Here is a 20,520-nt window from a genome sequence, read left to right on the forward strand (position 1 = left end):
AAGCAAAGTATAGTAGCAAAAATGATTCACTTAAAGCTTGATTTAAGGACCGCACCTGCATTTTTATCTTTTGAATTATTCAATTGTAACTATTGTAGACTGCTACCTGCCTTGGAGTTTTCCAGAAAATGACGAATGAAGACGCACTTTAATTTGTATTCAGAAGAATTTAATGAGAATTACCAAATAATACGATTTAAGAGACAACACCAAATACTAAGATTAATACCCCGAGTCACCGTTGTCGTCGCAATCCCCATTGTCTTTTCCAATGCCTAAAAAAGCAACGCATTCGGACGCAGTCACATCGGATTTCACAGACTTCATTTGATCTTTAAAATCCCGGCCAACGTAGGGGGTCTTTATGCTTCATCCCATACTTGACAGAAATCGTCACTGCCGAAGTTACGTTTTTGAGCCCATTCGTCTTTTCATTTTTTACTGTTTTCAGGACGCTGAAAAGCCTTTCCACAACGACATTTGAGCAGGGAAGTCCAAATATAAGCCGAATGACATGAAGAACGCTAGTGAACTTTAGCACTCCACTTGGCGTCTTGATGGATGCCTCCCCGTTCCAAAAACTAATCCTTCAGTCCTTCTGCGTTGGTTTTTTTGTTTCAGTTTTCGCGGGTCTATCCAATTCTGACAAAAACAAGAACGTTTGTCAATCGCTTTTGCTGAAATCCCACCGTTGTATCCAAAATTCCTATTTCCGTAGCAAAAATCCATAGGTTCGGCAAGGAAAAAAGTGGAAAATCCAAATTTAAAGTAGAAATAAATTACCAAAGTAGGTCTAAAAATATTAGAGGAGAAACATTCAATATAAAGTAGTCTACTCTAAAATATAGTAGAAATAGAAGCACTGCCGGACACAACGTTGAGAGCTACTGAAAAAAAGGAATATCATCAACTTCAACCTTTTCATGTTCATCTTAGAGAGGGATTACCCCTATACTCGAAGACGAATAAAACTCTGTAAAAATAAATGTTTCTTTTTAAACAAAACCTCCTTCTATTCAAGTTGGCATACCCTGAAAAGTGACGCAAAAGAGAAGAAGTAGACGAATTGAAGGTGGAAAACAGCTAATCGTAATTCAAGTTTTCTAATTCAAGTGGTTCAATTCCCCTGTCCCCTCTTTGCAAGCATTGTAATATGAATAATAAAACAATTGATCATTGCCTATTTGAATGTAATATGCTGACGTCTGCACAACATACATTGCTTTGTAAACTGTTAAAATGCTTCAAACACCACAAAATCTCACTATCAGCCAAGAGCCCAGCCAACTATACCTGCACACAGAGCATAGAAATCGACATCTATCAACTCATAATTGAACTCCTAGAGTCAAAAGATCTACTGAAAGAGATCTGAAAATATCTAATAACCATGAGGCAATCAAGCCAGTAGCTCTGTAGCCCAAAGAGTGAAGCAAAAAGAAAAGGGCTAAATAGTATCACTGAAAAGCCCGCCTGCTGTTTAAATTGAAGAAGAAGAAGAATCCTAATACAAAGTCGGTTACACAGGATTAACTCCTCGCAAGGATGGATTTGTGCTATGATAAGATATTACTAGTTAAGGCAGAAGTAAAAGGGTTCGCGAAAAACTGAGGGTATTATCTTTGTTTACGAGGTGAAACCACAGACAATGAAACCTACCACACTTCTGCAGCTTATCATATGCAAACCAAATGTTTCAGTACGTTTGGAGAAAAGGGACTAAAATAAATTTGATTTTAGTTTGCAAATTACAGAACGCGCCTTAATATACAACCTCGAATTTGTCTATAAAAAAGTACCGGTTTAATTTTAAAATATGGGAAGCTTTTTACTTTTACTATCTACTTATTTTCATACGGGATTTTATCCTCAAAATTCCCTAACTGTTCATACATGATAAGTTATATTTTATAGTTGGGTATTAAACATAAAATATTTTAAACCTTTTAAGAAAGCTTTTCTTTGAAAGCGGTAAGAAAGTTGTTCAAAAAAGGGCATTGATATAATTTTGTTCGTTTAATAAAAGGCATTCTGCCCAGAAAGTACATTGAAGAATTACCCCAATTTACAAACCAGAACAAATATTAGGAACCCCAGATCTATTACGAACCAGATATTACAATCTGTCTTAAAAGTGACTAAAACATGCCAAGCGTCTTTAAATAGTTTTAAGATGAAAAGCAATTTATAAGTTCTATATGTCTTTAGATTATTCATAAATATTACGCAAAGCCACTTTTATGTCACAATCGAAAATTATCAGATTTTTTCCAAAACACAAAATTTTATACTCGAAAGACATTTCCATCAAAATAATTTTAACTCAATTCTGATTACATTCTGATTAAAAAAAAATACATACGGTAAAAATCCGTAGTATATTTAGATTTTTTTTTTTTTTTAAGCGCTGCAGTCCTAATTTTCGAATTTTTTTTAGCAGTAATTGAGTATTGTGCAAGAATTCTGAAAACATCATGAAAATTCTAATAAATAACGCTCACTCATTAGAAAGTCTGACTTTACTGAAAACTTTCGTCTTTTGGAACGCTTAGTCTATGCATACTGCATTGCATTGTGCTATGTACCATCTGCTACGGTGTTATGTTGTTTTACTGTACGAGACCCTTGGGTTTTCTATCTATTTTACCTTTCCTGTATACTATTTAGGGTAACAAGATACTAATATAAGTAGAAAGTAACAACTAAGCAAGTATAGTATACAAGGAAATAAGAGAGTAGTACCTGTTAATATAACAATAATAAAAAGAGCAATGAATGCTACCAAGTAAAGTCCAACTTTAAAGGTAGTCCACTCTTGAGGCTTCGCTTGTCCAAGAGGTGGTACTCTCAACCATTTCCTTGCTCTTTGACGATCACCCCTCTCCAATTCTTCAGTACACATTTCTTTTGTATCAGCTAACAACGAGTCAATTGATTTGTCCACATAAAATTGAGCAGTGTCTACATATTCTTGTCTCCATTTGGCTCCGATATCCGTCTTCAGCATCTGAATAAAAAAAAACAGAAAACTAGAGCAAAACATTAGAATATGCTTATACAATTTCCGTATCAAAGATATAAATTTCAATTGTTAGCAACTTTTTTTTGTTAACTAATAACTTTTTTTTTGTAAAATTAAGTGCAACACACCTTTGGATTACAGAAACATAAAGCGTTTTGACAAAAATAAAAAACAAGGATTCACCGGTGAATGTCAACTTTCAACAAATTTCGAACATTCGGGGTAACATTTACACATTTGAGAAAACAGAAGGAAAAATTGTTAGCTAAAAAAATTGGCTCATTTTCTTTAATGAATAGAGTGAAAACAGGAAGATCGAGAAATAGAGGACACCACAGGTAGACGGATTGATTCAACCTTTAGGAGAGAGCGTAAAATTGTAGGTACATCAGCCATTCCCAACATCCACCGTTGTTCCCGATGCGCAGGTATCTCAGCATAAATAAGGGAAATGCAAGAACCTGAAGTGCTGCTACTAGCTAGAAAATTGGTAAGAGTCCAGAAATAATCTAAGTAATCTTTCGCCATGTGAGCCATCATTCACTTGAAGAGATTTTTGTGTATCAGCTAGTAAGACGTGCAAGTCTTCCTCCCCCCTCGGGAAACTTTTCTTATATATTTCACCTCTAAATCCTGATAAAACAGTTGAAATGCAAAGAAAAAAAATACGATGTCTTTGCCCTTTGAAAAAATGTACCCCCCTTTCTCCGTAGAGCTTTTACATACGAGTGCTTCCATTTCAACAGTTTCTTTAGCAAATCTATTACTTCAGACAACTATTGTTAGCAGCTGGAAAAATTAATACCGAGTTCCTTAAGGATTTAGGTGTCTTTAAATCCATGTTGCCATTAATTTTGGTTTTATAAATCTGTAACATGATGCAAAAAACGTTGACATTTCATACCGGTGAAATTCCCAAGAAAAAAAAGCAGAATAGACTATGGATCTTTAAGAATTTACAGACGTGTCCCAATTAAACTCTCAGGATAAAAAAATATAAACTTTTTTCTTTGAGATTGTGCCCTCTCCTTCCCTCCCGGGTAAAAGTACGTCTTCTGGTTCGTAAACTAGAATCTTGAAGACATTTCTTTTCCAATTTTTCTTCAGATTTGAATAAGTATAACAACATAACAAACAGATAAACTGCACCCAAATCACGGAGAAACAGTCACCCTGCTACTTCCTCCCCCCCCCCCACCTCCGTGATATATTTACTACTGACTGTTCCAAAAACCGGCGATTTTGCCGCATATGCAAGACTCTGTTCGTTGTACTTAATTTATTTCAATTTTAGCAGGATCTTGTTCTTCGAGCTATTCAAACAATAAATCAACAGCGTTTTTAAATTACAAATGATTGAAAAGATGATGTTCGACTCTTCAAAAAAAGGATTTGTTTGGATGACTGCATGTCGTCCAGAAGAAAATAAATTTGAAGTTTAAGTCACTGATTTTTCAAATGTGTCTGCAAGGAATATGACATCGTTGAACCCCAGCTTTTCTTCAAATTGTATTGCTGATGGTCATTAAGAAAGACATAAAGTCTTTTGAACTCAAATCTTTTCCACGGAATAGGCATCTGACTTGTTATTCAAAATCAAAGCTAGGGGCTCCAAAGCCATCCCCTGTTAGACCTGACAAAAATACGCATCTGAATTCTGGACAACGAGTCGAGTTTACTTTGACACGTCCACTAGGTCAAGACAAGTTCCTTATCCGCGCAATCGATTGTTTTTTTTTTTCTTATTTGAATTGCAGTTAAGGAATTCTCCGGTCACAAAAAAAGTAAAAAAGTGTTCAGATTAATTTTTATTGAAGTAATCACTTTTTTTTAGATTATTCTTAATATTTACTGCTGACTGTTTCAGCACTGATATATAATGTACTATTATGTATTAACTTTTATACCTTTTAATTTTTTCTTTGCTTTGGTTTCATTGTATTTCATTGGTATTTCTTAAAGTATATATCTAAAAGTGAAATATATCCCATTCTTATTTAAAGGAAATTTTTCTAACTTACTCAACTTCCTAACTAACTTAAATATATAACTAACTAACTTGATTATAGGATTAAATCCCCAGGGTACCGTGTTTACTTTATTTTTCAAAACCTTTCTTTTAGCGTCATTAGGGTTTAGAGCTTTTTTTCTGAGAACATTCTATGTTTATTTGCTCTTAAGTTATGCTAGGTTTTTGATAAGCTTTCCACTTTTCCCGAATAATACATCTTTATAATTCTGTAATGTTATTTTATCTTTAACAATATTTGTTTTGATACCTTTTAATTTTTTCTTTGCTTTGGATTCATTGTATTTCATTGGTATTTCTTCGCAATCACTGTCACATGTTATCGTATTCAGGGTCATAGGTAATAACAGCTGCAAATAGTTGCTGTCGTAAGAGATATAGTCACAGGTAGTCACAGCAGCACCCGCAAGTCGTCACAGTCGCAAGTAACTGTAGTTGTTGCCGCAGTAAAAATACAAAATATTTCACCTCAGAACCCTTAATTTTTTATTTTGATTCCAAATATATAAAATTATTTAAGTTTGATATTACCCATCAAAAGCTCCGAGCTGGAAAAATTTGCCTGATTTTAGAAAAAGGTAGGAAAAAACTAAAAGAAGTCAAGTTAATTTAATGAAAATAAAATAATTATATTCAGTAGATCAAAGAGCCCTGCCATAGGGGTTTCAAGTTTCTATCCTCGAAAATGTTAAGTTTTGCATTTTTTGCGAGAACAAAGATAAGTGATTTGAACTTATATGTTGTTTTGTTATATGATTATTTTTAGAAGGCTTTATTGTATTGACTCAGTAGTCCTAAGAACATGGAGAGAGGGTTGATTCAAATGGAGATCCAAGAGCCCATGTTAAGTTACCAAAAGGCTGGGGGACAGCGAGCCCTGCTAAAACACGTCTTTTTCCCTATAGACATCCAATCAGAATTTTACGACTGCTCTTTTATTTATCATTAATTAAGAAAATTTCCACAAAATAAATTTTTTCAAGAAAAAGTAAAGAACTCCATTAAACCAAAAATGAACAAAAATAGAATCAAGAAATCTACCAAGCATACAACTACCACAAAGCAGTATCAATAAAATATGCATTGCCAATTTAATATACATATGCTGATATTTATTCCTTAAAATATTAATTAATTTTATTTCTGAAAGTTATAGAAGTGAAAACATTGAAAGAAAAATTTTAGTAAAGCACAAATTATATTCTGGCTTTTAGAAAGCATAGGGCTTAGAACCCTACCCATATAAATTTGTGATTTGTGATTTGTGGTAATTGTATGCTTGGTAGATTATTTGATTCTATTTTTGTTCATTTTGGTTTAAAGGAGTTCTTTACTTTTTTTCGAAAAACCTATTTTGTGGAAAGTTTTTTAATTAATTTCTGATCGTTTTATATTGACATAGTCTTTTTAAGGAAGAAAGACTGAGCCTCTATAACAGTTAAACAACCATCTCTTCCATAAAAACCTTAAATACCTCCTGGGCATAACTTACAACCCTTGCCCCTAATCTCTAGGGTTTGTTTCAACCCAGAAGGCCTTGTTATATGAACTTAGACTATTTTGAATAGAATGGCTATTTCAAAATTTCTATTAGATGCATTTCGGGATAATACAACGTGTTTGGGGGGAGAGGAGGGGTAGCTCCCCTCCCATCACTTTGACTCTTAAAAAGAGCACTAGAGCGTCTGATTACCAATCCAATGAGCCCTCTCCAAAGTTTATATGACCAGGATTTCTATAAAAACCTTATATGTTCCCAGGGCATAATTTATAACCCTTGCCCTGAGGGCTGGGGGATTTTTATCCTCAAAAACATAATTTCCAGACTTTTCTGATACGCTGAACAAAATGGCTATACCAAAATGTTGATCGGAAGTGCTTGGGGAAATAATTGACATGGGGGAGGCATTTGCCCTCTGATCGCACTCGACTGATAAAAAAGGCACTAGTCCTCTCAATTTTTAATCAAATGAGCCCTTTTTGAAGCTTACACGACAAAACTTTTTATAAGAACCATGTATACCCTAACGGCTTAACTTAGGAACTTTGTCTTGGGGGCTATTGGGGGAGAGTTGTCATCCTCAAAGACATAATTCCCAGACCTTTCAACAACGTTGAACAAGACAACAAAATGGCCATACCAAAATGTTGATAGGAAATGTTTGGGGAAATGATGGGCATGGGGCGGGGGTGATTCTCCCTCCAATTACTTGACAATTAAAAAGGACAATATTCGTTTCAATTTCCAATCCAATGACCCCTTTTGAAGTTTTAGAAAATTCTTTTTATAAAAACAATATATACCCCCAGGCCGTAACTTACAATCTTAACCCTGAGAGCTGTGGGGGGGGGGGGGGGTGTCAGACTCAAAGACATAATTTCTGGACCCTTCAACTACGTTCAACAAAATGGCTATACCAAAATGTTGATCCGAAGGGTTTGGGGAAATGATGGGCGTGGATGGGGGGCATTCGTCCTCTGATTGCTTTTGACTAATAATAAGGGCACTAGCCATCTCAATTCCCAATTGAATGAGCCATTTTTGAAGTTTCTATGACAACGCATTCTATAGACCCCGTATATGCCCCCACGGCCTAACTTACAACCTTTTCCTCGAGGGCTGGGGGGGGGGCTGTCATCCTCAAATAAATAATTTCTGTACCTTTGAACTACGTTGAACGAAATGGCTATCTCAAAATTTTGATTGAATCTGTTCGTGAAAATGGAGGCGTGAGAGGGAGTTAGTTATCCTCCAATCACTTTCTTCTATTAAAAAAGGCACTATCCCTTTCAATTTCCAATTGAATGAGCTCTTTTTTGAAGTTTTACGACAACACTATCTATAAAAACCTTATATACCCCCAGGGCGTAACTTAAAGTCCTTGCCCTGAGGGTTGGGGAGAGGGGGTTGTCATCCTACGCTGAACAAAATGGTTATCTGAAAATTTTGATTGGATGTGTTTGCGAAAATGGTGGGCGTGAGAGGGGGCTTTGTTGCTCCTCAATCACTTTCGACAATTAAAAAGAGCACTAGATCTCTCAATTTCCAATCGAATGAGCCATTTCTTAAGTTTATACAACACCGGTTTCTGTAAAAACCTTATATGCTCCCAGGGCATAATTCACAACCTTTACCCTGAGGGCTGTGGGGAGTTGCCATCCTTAAAGACCTAGTTTCTTTAACTCTCAACTACGTTATAAAAATGGCTATCTCAAAATTTTGTTTGGATATGTTTGGGGAAATGGTGGTGTGAGAGGAGGGTTAGTTGCCATCCAATCCCTTTCTACTATTAAAAAGGGCCCAGGCATATTCAATTTCCAATTTCGGCAGCGCTATTGTGCTGCCTATGATGTCTAGTAATTTTGCCTTTGAGGATCATAAAACAACCAATAGCCCCTGAAGAAAGGGTAGGTATAAAATTTGCCTCGTCAGAAATGTGAGGATTTTTTCTAGGAGGGATTTTCTGAAGGGGAGATTTTCTACATTGAGAGCTTCATGGGAAGTAAAACTCATGAGGATAATTTTCTAGTAAAAATTTCACACGGGAAAAGAGGGGGAAGGGATTTCTTGGCGTGATTGGAAAATGGTCAGAATCCAAATAGAGCAACATTAAATACACAAGAAACATTATATATATTTTTTTATATTGTATTATCTATTTGTATGATACATTTAAATAGCCTTTAAACCCTTGGAGTGGCTTAATTTTCTGAATTATTTGTTTTATTGAGTTTTAATTTGCACCTATTTACTCCTGTTTTTGTACGTATTTTTTTTTCATTTTCTTTCTTTTTGTTTTGCTCCATCGTCATGCTTTGTATTTTTGATGGGTTATAAAATATATATATATATATATATATATATATATATATATATATATATATATATATATATATATATATATATATATATATATATATATATATATATATATACAATAATAATAATAATAATAATAATAATAATTTAATTACCCACCATCTACAAAAAGATTATAGTGGAGCACAACAAAAAAGAAAACCAACTTCAAAAAGAAAAAATAATAATAAAGATATGAAACTCAAACAAATGCAGGTGAAAAACGACGTCTCATCAATCTGACTTTGAACACTGAATTGTCCCGAATGGTCGACCATTGCTTGGATGGCTCCGGAAGTCCATATTTTTCCGGTATCGGTTGGATATATACTTGTTTCCGGTATCGCTTGGATATATACAGTAAAAATTTCGCATACTTATAGTAGCACTTTCGGATTACATGTGGCTGGCAAACTGAACGATAAATTGAGGCTAGAGATTTCCTGGAGTAGCGTCCGCGATTCGGCATTTCAGACCCGTAAGCACGTTTAATGGCGGTGGTTGTTTGCTTGACGATGGATTGCCTGGTTTTACCGATCGTTTCTGCAATCATGATACCCAGATATCGTAGCTCAGACACTGCAGGGACTGCATGATTGCCGAGGGTCACACTTTCACTTTTAGGTGCGTTGAAGGTTAAAAACTCGCACTTCTCTATATTGATAGAGAGCCCTATAGAAAGAAAGTCACTATGGAGTCGACTCAGGTTATCTTGTAAGTCAGCTTTCGATCTACTGAGCAGAAGGACGTCGTCAGCGTATGCAAGGTAAGACAGGTCGGTACCGTGAAGTAGAAGGGAGGGCGAGATGCGGTCCAGAATCTTGGAAATCGCATATTTGAAAATGAGAGGACTAAAAACGCTCCCTTGCCTCACCACTCATTTGATTTCGATGGGATCTGATATTCTGTCTTTCCATTTGGTAGAAACATTAGAATTCTTGTACCAGAATTCCAATGTATTCATTACACTCGCACTTACACCATTCAGAAGTTAAGCATTCATTGCTTTCGTGTGGTTGAAGTTGTTAAACACTTTTGAAATATCTATAGTACACATATAGAGAGGCGACTTGTTTCTCTCTGAGTCCATAAGTACGTTAGCAAGAAGGCGATGAGCCTCTGGACAACCGTGACCTTTCTGGAATCCAAGTTGATTATCCCCGAAATCTCCAGTATCCAGCTCGGAGAAGAACACATACTCAAACACTTTTCTCAGGATGCAAGAGACTATAATGAGTCTTTAAGATTTACAGTCATTGGGATCTTTTCCTTTCTTGGCGATAGAAGTGATGACTCTTTCAGAAAACTGTTTAGTACAAAACCCCTGGTGATGCACATCTGGAAGATAAGCTGAAGGTGGGAATAGAAACTTTCAGGTAAGTGCTTGAGATGTTTTTTTGTGAGACCGTCGCCATCTGTCCCATTTTTTCCTTTGGCAAGTGCCTTTTTGACCGCGATTTTGATCTTTTCCAGGGATATGGGAACAACACAGCGCTGTCCCGAGAAGAGCGCAAGCCAGATAGTGACTTCCTTTTCATACTGGTTGGTTATGGCAAGATTCTCGTCTCCGTATACCGAAGTATAGTAAGAGTGCCAGTCATGCAGTGTCAGGGAAGTATTAGGTGCCCGGTCTAATTAGAATCTATATTTCTCATTTATAAGAATTATGAACCATCCGCAGATGATGTTTTGTTAATACGGAGGTAGGGCAGGAGAAATCCGTGCTATCCTATATATTCTGCCACCCCAGGAACTACTCGTTTCATGTCCTTTTTGGAGCACACAACATTTTTACCATACGTGACAAAATTTGAGCTTTAAAACTGATCATCAGTTAACAATGTTCTTTGCAGATGACTATGATTCTAAAAGATTTGGTTGCTTGAAAAAAAACAACAACAAAAAATAAGAAATTCTGTTAATATATATTGAAAACTTATTATTTGGCATTACAGCCACCTGTGGGTAGTAATCTGTAAAAAGGTATGACTTTTGAATTTAACTACTATTTAACTGTTTTAACAATTACTTTTTTCGGATCAATTAATAAGTGTTATAGTCATCTATTGGAAAGCGACATAGAAGCATTAGTTACTATTGCCTACTTTTCTGTTGAATCCTTTGAAAATTCCCAAGTCAGTCTAAATCAGCGCATTGAGTATTTGTGCAGAGCAAATTTGTGTGCAAAGTCAGATTAAGAAGAGAAAATGGATGCTACCCGCCGGCTTCAAGCTCGGATTCCTGAAAGTGACAGAGTTTTGTAAGTGACGCAATTTACCAGTTGAACTCTGAATTTTTCAATGATAAAACACTCTATGAAGCTTTCTTTAAGCAACTTGGTTTATCTGGATGTAAATTAGCTATAAGGCAATGAACTAGTCACATAGATCCGGCTCTGATTATGAGCATTTGGTCCCAAATTTCGACAAAGAAATCGCCCAAGTTTGGAATGCTGAAAGTTTAATTAAAGTGGTAGCCTTAAAGCATCTTCATTGGTAGTATGGTTCTTCTGATCAATATTTTCCATTGGAGCATGCCATCAAGACTTTGGAATTGTACAAATATCAATTTCAGTATCAAGACCCTGATTGGTCATCAGGTATCAGGATCTTGATCAGTATCAAGACCCGCATCTAGAAAGCTTATGTTGAAGTCCATTGTGCACGATACAATGTATGGGAAGACGAAAGAGCCCCCAATCCTTTGGCAACTGTGACTGACCGCATTACTAACATATTTGCTGAATGTCCCAACTCAGTTCGGGCTTTTAATTGAGTCACTAAAACAAACGCATGAGCATCTGCTACACTCCCCTCTAGATTGAAATTAAATAAAAAAACAAATTTTTCAACTGAAAGTAAGAGGAGGAGTAGCCCTCTCATATACGTAATAATTTCTGCTCGTTTTAAGTTTTAATGTTGCTCCTTACTTTCAGTAGAAAAAAACTTGTTTTTTTTTAGATTTGATTTCTGATCGTTTTTTAAGTAATGCCAGGAAATCTGGCTGCTCCTTCACTGAAGAATCCGTCCTCCCCAAGGATTTATTGTCTATACAATTCAATCCTGGTGAAAATATACCTTGGACTATTTCCCTTAATATTTCCACGCGTAAAATTGAGACGGAAAAAAGAAAGCAAGACACAAAAAAAAATTTCGTATAGGAATTCTGACAAATTCCCCCAGAATAAAAATTCTTCTAAAAAATTCACCCCCTGGAAACTTCTCTCACCATGAAAAATCATCCCCGAGGAAAATCTCACCAGCAAAAATCCCCCCCGCCCCCGAAAAATGTATACACACTTACCACTAACAAATACTATACGCAAACAGTAGCCAAATTTTGCAACTTATAGACCGATCCCCAGGGGCTGTGGGAGGGTCACGATATCCCCAAAGACATAGTTATTCTGCCTTTCAACTATGCTGAACAAAATTACAATTTCAAAATTTTAATCTGACGATTTTGAATAAAAAGGGGCGTGGGAGGGGGCCTAGTTACACTCCAATTTTTTTGGTCACTTAAAAAGAGAACAAGAACTTTTAATTTCCGCTCGAATGAGCCCCATCACGATATTCTGGGACTATTAGGTCGATATGATCACCCCTGGGAAAAACAAACAAAAGAAGAAACGAATAAACATGCATCCGTGATCTTTCTTCTGGCAGAAAATTCAAAATTTCACATTTTTTTAGATAGGCACTTGAAACTTCTACAGTAGGGTTATCAGATACGCTGAATCTGACGGTGTGATTTTGATTTAGATTCTATGACTTTTATGGGGTGTTTCCCCCTTTTTCAAAAACCCGGCAAATTTTCTCAGGCTCGTAACTTTTGCGGAGTAAGATTAAACTTATTGAAACTTATATATTGGAAACCAGCATAAAACCCAGATTCTTTTGATTTATCTATTGATATAAAAATTCCGTTTTTAGAGTTTCGGTTACTATTGAGCCGGGTCGCTACTTGCTTACAGTTCGTTAACACGAACAGTTTGACTTTGACGACTCTTATTTTGAAATTTCTGTATTTGAATAAACACTTCAATAAAAACTACTTGAATAAGTAATTTAATAACTACATCAAAAGCAAAAAAAAATAAATAATTTACACCCAATTTTTACTTTATTTTAATCTTTCTATTCGTAAGTTTACTCGAACTTTTGATTTACAGTTCAACACCTTTTACAGCCACATTTGGATGTCTTTTCATGTTTTTTTTTTTTTTTACATAATGATAGCATTTATTATGAACAAAAAAGTAAAAAGGCAAGCAATAATTATTCAGGTTCGCAAAAAATAACCAACTATTACCTCTGTCAAAAATAATATGCATAAAACTTTCGTATTGATTTACTTTCAAATTTTCGAAAACGCTTCCCAGTTCAGTTTTCTAAACAGACTATGTAAACTATACTTTTGCAAATTTCAAACTGACGACACTTGTGTTTGATATTGATTCATTCAATAAAGGCAGCAAGAGAACGTCCTAAGATTCGCTGTTAACGGTTCAAATATTACACGTATGTCAGATTTCGCACTGAACAGAAAACTTTCTTACGATTTTTTTTTACTATTTGGAAAAATAGGGTGAATAGCCTATTCCACAAACTCCCGTTTCGGTGGCAAAATTTTGAGAAGAAGGCAATGATGTCCAAACTCTAAGTAAAATACTTTGAAAAAACACAAAATAGGCATATCGTCACTTTCCGTAAGACTCAACTCTTTTTAAATTAACCCTTTTGCCGAATATAAACATAATCTACAAATAATTTCTATCTTATGGGATCATAAAGTTCATCCAAAATTCATTAAATATATTATATTTTAAATTAACTTAATCATTTTTGGCCTCTTCTATTCTAACCATAAATTTTAATTACAATAAGGTATAAACTAGGAAAAAAAAATGAAGAGAGAAAACGGGAAAGATAGATTCATTATAAAATATATAACTTTGAATAAATAATCTTTAATCCTAGACTAGAGTTAATTCATCTTTTTATCTTCAACTGGTTTAGGTTGAGATTTAACTTTAGGAACTGTATCGTTCTGTACTTCTACCAAGTCTGCATCACGTTCTCCTCGGAACCCATATTCATTGACACGTTTTGGATCCACTCGGTATATCCAACGGTTCGAGGCGTTAACCCCCCGGCGATTACCCCTCGGAAAATGCCCCCCCCCCCGGAAAATAACCCCTGGCAAATACCCCCCGGAAAATACCCCACCCCCCCCCCCCCATCTGGTAAATATCCCCCTCCCCGTGGAAATTAAGGCTTTGCAAATTTGAGAATTTTATTCGAGTTTTTTTTTCCGTAGGGGGAACGAATTTTGGTACTAAAATTCGAGAACACACCAGTTTTTTTTCGTTACTTTAGAAATAAATTTGGGCTATAGATTTGCATATTAGGGGGGGGGGGGGTATATCTTTGAGCATTAGGGGGGGGGGGTATATAGCGGGTCTGCATGCAAAATGTGTTTGGTACAATTATTCTGCATATTTCATAGATAGGCAGAGAAGTGTATTTTAAAGCCAAATATACTGCCATGAACATAGTAAAATAATATAAACGAAAGGCACAAATAACATAAACTTTGATCAGCAATCAGAGGCAGCGCTGTAGCGTTGCCTATAGTAAAGGCCATACGGCTCCAATGTTTTATTTTTTTTTCCCAGAGGCACTTTATGTGGAAGGGGTCGTCATAGAAACTTCAAAGGGGGCTCATTCGATTGGAAATCGAGAGTTCTAGTGCCCTTTTTAATAGTTGAAAGTGATTGGAGGGCAACTAGCCCCCCACGCCCATCATTCCCCCAAACACATCCCATCAAAATTTTGAGATAGCCATTTTGTTCAGCGTAGTTGATTTCCATATAGAAAATATATTTTTGAGGAGGACACTCCCCCATAACCCTCAGGGCAAGGGTTTTAAGTTATGCCCTGGGGGCATATAAGGTTTTTATAGAAGGCGTTGTCGTAGAAGCTTCAAAACAGGCTCATTAAATTGGAAATTAAAGGGATAGTGCCCTTTTCAATAGTCGAAAGTGATTGCAGTGCAACTAGCACCCCCCCCCCACGCCCATCATTTCTCCAAACACATCCAATCAAATTTTGAGATAGCCATTTTGTTCAGGGTAGTTGATTTCCAGATAGAAAATATGTTTTTGAGGAGGACACTCCCCCACAGCCCGCAGGGCAAGGGTTTTAAGTTATGCCATGGGGGCATATAAGGTTTTTATAGAAGGCGTTGTCGTAGAAATTTCAAAAAAGGCTCATTCGATTGGAAATTCAAAAAGCTAGTGCCCTTTTTAATAGGCGAAAGTGATTGGAGGGCAACTAGCCCTCCCCCCACGCCCATCATTCCCCCAAACACAACCATTCAAAATTTTGAGATAGCCATTTTGTTCAGCGTAGTTGATTTCCACATAGAAAATATATTTTTGAGAAGAACACTCCCCCAAAACCCTTAGGGCAAGGGTTTTAAGTTATGCCCTGGGGGCATATAAGGTTTTTATAGAAAGCGTTGTCGTAGAAACTTCAAAACAGGCTCTTTCGATTGGAAATTAAAGGGTTAGTGCCCTTTTTAATAGTCGAAAGTGATTGGACTGCAACTAGCCCCCCCCCCCCCCACGCCCATCATTTCTCCAAACACATCCAATCAAAATTTGAGATAGCTATTTTGTTCAGCGTAGTTGATTTCCAGATAGAAAATATATTTTTGAGGAGGACACTCCCCCAAAACCCTCAGGGCAAGGGTTTTAAGTTATGCCCTGGGGGCATATAAGGTTTTATACGTAAGGTTTTATTCGTAGAAGGCGTTGCCGTAGAAACTTCAAAAAAGGCGCATTCAATTGGAAATTCAAAAGGCTAGTGCCCTTTTTAATAGTCGAAAGTGATTGGAGGGCAACTAACCCCCCCCCCCACGCTATAGCAAAGGCCATACGGCTCCAATGTTTTATTATTGTTTTTTTTTCAAAGGCACTTTATACGGAAGGGGTCGTCGTAGAAACTTCAAAGGGGGCTTATTCAATTGGAAATCAAGAGTTCTAGTGCCCTTCTTAATAGTCAAAATGATTTTAGGGCAACTCGCCCCCCCCACGCCCGTCATTCCCCCAAACACATCCAATCAAAATTTTGAGATAGACAGTTTGTTCAGCGTAGTTGATTCCCAGATAAAAAAATATATTTTTTGGAGGACACTCCCCCACAACCCTCAGGGCAAGAGTTTTAAGTTATGCCCTGGGGGCATATAAGTTTTTATAGAAGGCGTTGTCGTAAAAACTTCAAAACAGGCTCATTCGATTTGGAATTCAAAGGGCTAGTGCCTTTTTTAATAGTCGAAAGTGATTGGAGGGCAACTAGACCCCCCACGCCCATCATTTCCTCAAACACATCCAATCAAAATTGTGAGATAGCCATTTTGTTCAGTGTAGTTGATAGTTCATCTTTGAACTATTTTAAAAAAAATGGCTACCTCAAATTTTTTATCAGATGTATTTGGGAGGAAAAGGCTTGGGGGGTCAGTTGCCCTCTGATCACTTTTGACTCTTGAAAAGGGCTGGATTTCAATATCCAATCAAATGAGCCCTCTCTGAAGTTTATACGAGCATCCCTTTCATAGGAACAATATATAATTGGATACATTAGTCTTGGATCTCTCCATTCAACAAGTAAGAACTATATCACTTAGGCTTTTTCTCGGAGAAGGCTTTAAACTGTAGTAAAACTGTACTTTTTCAACGACTTTTTCAACCAATTTTCAGATTTTCAATCTAAAAAAAGTATGTACACCAAATTTGAAGATTTTAATTCGGTAGATATAAGAAACTGGATTTTAGCAATAAAACAATAGGGAAATTGTCATCTTTTCTTCACGTTAAATAAAAAGAACAAGTTTTTTCAACTTAAAGTAAGGAGGAGCATTATAACTTAAAATGAACAGAAGTTATTCCGTATATGAGGGGGACTGCCGCTTCCTCAGCACTCGCTCTATATTAATATATATTTAAAAATGTAGACTTAAAGTCTGAAAGTTCTTTTAAACTACTTCTCTCTCAAATTCAACGGCACTTGTGTTTGAGCAGTCTTTCTTAAAGAATTAAAGAAAGAAAAAAACTTGTTTATTTGTTTAACTTCTGACGGTTTTTTAAAATCATGCCAGGAAATATCCTAATTTAACTCCTCCACCCCCCCCCCCCCGTGTAAAACCCATAGGATAGCAAAAATAATAACCGAAACTTGCGCAGAGAATATAAAACCTTAAGGATACAAATGGAAATTTTACGTGATAAAATATGACTTCGTGTTCTATATATATTTTATATATATATATATATATATATATATATATATATATATATATATATATATATATATATATATATATATATATATATATATATATATATATATATATATATATATATATATATATAGAACACAAAGTCATATAATTATATAAACTGTGGTTGGGACATTCAGCAAATATATTAGTAATGCGGTCAGTCACAGTTGCCAAAGGATTGGGGGCTCTTTCGTCTTCCCATACATTGTATCGTGCACAATGGACTTCAACATAAGCTTTCTAGATGCGGGTCTTGATACTGATCAAGATCCTGATACCTGATGACCAATCAGGGTCTTGATACTGAAATTGATATTCGTACAATTCCAAAGTCTTGATGGCTTTGATGGCATACTACCAATGAAGATGCTTTAAGGCTACCACTTTAATTAAACTTTCAGCATTCCAAACTTGGGCGATTTCTTTGTCGAAATTTGGGACCAAATGCTCATAATCAGAGCCGGATCTATGTGACTAGTTCATTGCCTTATAGCTAATTTACATCCAGATAAACCAAGTTGCTTAAAGAAAGCTTCATAGAGTGTTTTTTCATTGAAAAATTCAGAGTTCAACTGGTAAATTGCGTCACTTACAAAACTCTGTCACTTTCAGGAATCCGAGCTTGAAGCCGGCGGGTAGCATCCATTTTCTCTTCTTAATCTGACTTTGCACACAAATTTGCTCTGCACAAATACTCAATGCGCTGATTTAGACTGACTTGGGAATTTTCAAAGGATTCAACAGAAAAGTAGGCAATAGTAACTAATGCTTCTATGTCGCTTTCCAATAGATGACTATAACACTTATTAATTGATCCGAAAAAAGTAATTGTTAAAACAGTTAAATAGTAGTTAAATTCAAAAGTCATACCTTTTTACAGATTACTACCCACAGGTGGCTGTAATGCCAAATAATAAGTTTTAAATATATATTAACAGAATTTCTTATTTTTTGTTGTTGTTTTTTTTCAAGCAACCAAATCTTTTAGAATCATAGTCATCTGCAAAGAACATTGTTAACTGATGATCAGTTTTAAAGCTCAAATTTTGTCACGTATGGTAAAAATGTTGTGTGCTCCAAAAAGGACATGAAACGAGTAGTTCCTGGGGTGGCAGAATATATAGGATAGCACGGATTTCTCCTGCCCTACCTCCGTATTAACAAAACATCATCTGCGGATGGTTCATAATTCTTATAAATGAGAAATATAGATGGCAGAAGCATTTCCCATATTTTTTCCATCTATATTTTACCTATTCTAGAAACTATTTAAGGCACGTGTTTGATGTATGCATAAATATCTTTTTCTTTGTGGTGTATGCATACATGGTGTATTGTAAAGAAGCCCTTCGTCAAATCAACGTTTTTGCACTTGCAGCATTTAAGTTTAAAAAAAAAGTTGAATGTAATACAAATCAATTTATCATGTATTTTATGAACTTCAACTTTATATTCTTGTCCTCTTTAATGCAAAAGTGTATAATATACATCAATTTTTAGCAAGGTTAGAAACACCGTCCACATTAACGAAAAATTTAAGGCGAACCCCGACTCAGTGTTAGAAAAAAGACTGAAAAGCCTCTCTAGGAATAAAAGCCCTAATATCCTCGAAAACTCACATGTTCACAACATTTAACGAAAATATAATAATTCCCTGATAAAATTAATTTTAAAAGTGTATTTTTTTCTGTTGTTTCATTCAGTTGGATAAAAAGACACTGGGAACAACAAATTATGTCACTAGACCCATTTGTTAATATTTTTTTATGAAAGTATTATTGACATAAAAAGAATTTGCTCTACTTCGTTATTCTGTTACATCTGTTACACCCAAAACGAACAGATATTACAATAAATAACCAAGTCAATTTCAAAACGAGCAGAAATTAACATAAGATGGGCTCAAAACCCCTATGCCTTCCAAGGACCAGAAAAGAGCGTAAAGAGCGTGGCATTGAGGAGGGGACAGCCCCTTTCATATACGGAATAATTTCTGTTCGTTTTAACTTTTAACGTCGTTCCTTACTTTCAGTTAAAAAAAACTTATTTTTTTTAAATTAATTTTTGAACGTTTTCGAATTAATGCAGGTTTTGATTTTGGCTCACCGTAAATGAATAATTAAAAACAAATTGAATATTAATTTTACTTTTATTTGGTTAAATGGATTTCTCGAAACCTGTTTAATTTTATTTACGAACGTTTTTATTAGTAATAAATATACGTAACTTACGAATTAACTTACGTAACGAACCTCTATCTTCTTATATTTTTAATAGGTATATTAGAGGGTTCGCCCCCTAGTCAATACCTTGCTCTTTAAGCTAAAGTTCGAATTTTGTTCCAATTCTTTAAAAATGACCCCTTAATCACAAATGCCGTTAATTAGAATAAATAGCTCTTATGAAAGTACTAAATAATCTTTGGCTTAAAGAGCGAGGTATTGACTAAAGAATGAACCCAATCATATACGTTTTGTTTTCTGTCGTTTTAAGTGTTGATGTTGCTCCTTACTTTCAGTAAAAAAACTTGTTTTTTTATATGTATAGTTTCTGATCTTTTTTTAAATAATGGTGGGAAATCCGGTGCCCCCTTCATAGCAATGTCCCTTCTCCCATAAAAACTTCCTTCGTGGTAAGATCCTCCCACATAACCCCCTCCTCCCACCCCCCCCCCACAACCAGAAAAAATTCCCATCAGAAAACGTCTGTATATTTCCCAATAACCAATACTATATGTTAACATTGGGTAAAGTTCATAACTTTCAGCCCTCCCCCCGGGGACTTCGGGAGATTAAGTCATCCTAAAAGACATAGTAATCATATTTTCGACCATGCTGAACAAAATGGCCATCTCAAAATTTCGATCCGGTGACTTTGGGAAAAAAATGAGCGTGGGAGGGTGCCTGGTTGCCCTCCAATTTTTCGGCCACTTAAAAAGGGCACTAGAACTTTTCATTTCCGTTTGAATGAGCCCTCTCGCGATATTCTAGGATCACTGGGTCGATACGATCACCCCTGGGAAAAAAAACAAACAAACAACCGTGATCTTTCTTCTGGCAAAAAATGCAAAATTCAACATTTTTGTAGATAGGAGCTTGAAACCTCCGCAGTAGGGTTCTCTGATACGCTGAATATGATAGTGTGATTTTCATTAGGGTTCTATGCCTTTTAGGGGGTCTTTTCCCCTTTTTTTCAAAAAGCAGCCAAATTTTCTCAGGCGGGTAACTTTTGATAGGTAGAACTAAACTTGATAAAACTTATATATTT

General features: G+C 35.7%; 1 protein-coding gene across 1 annotated transcript in view; it reads right to left on the reverse strand.

The window, feature by feature from the left end:
- The window catches only part of LOC148956797 (solute carrier family 53 member 1-like), a 40,711-nt gene that overhangs the window by 10,197 nt on the left and 9,994 nt on the right, over window positions 1-20,520 (reverse strand). Inside the window, exon 2 of the mRNA XM_089087346.1 lies at window positions 2,743-3,007. Coding sequence (XP_088943472.1) covers window positions 2,743-3,007 — 265 coding nt within the window. The remainder of the gene's footprint in view (window positions 1-2,742; window positions 3,008-20,520) is intronic.

Source organism: Artemia sp. Qi Xiang Cuo, chromosome 1, assembly GCF_049724085.1.
Source record: "Artemia sp. Qi Xiang Cuo chromosome 1, ASM4972408v1, whole genome shotgun sequence".
In the NCBI taxonomy this organism is placed as follows: Eukaryota; Metazoa; Arthropoda; class Branchiopoda; order Anostraca; family Artemiidae; genus Artemia; species Artemia sp. Qi Xiang Cuo.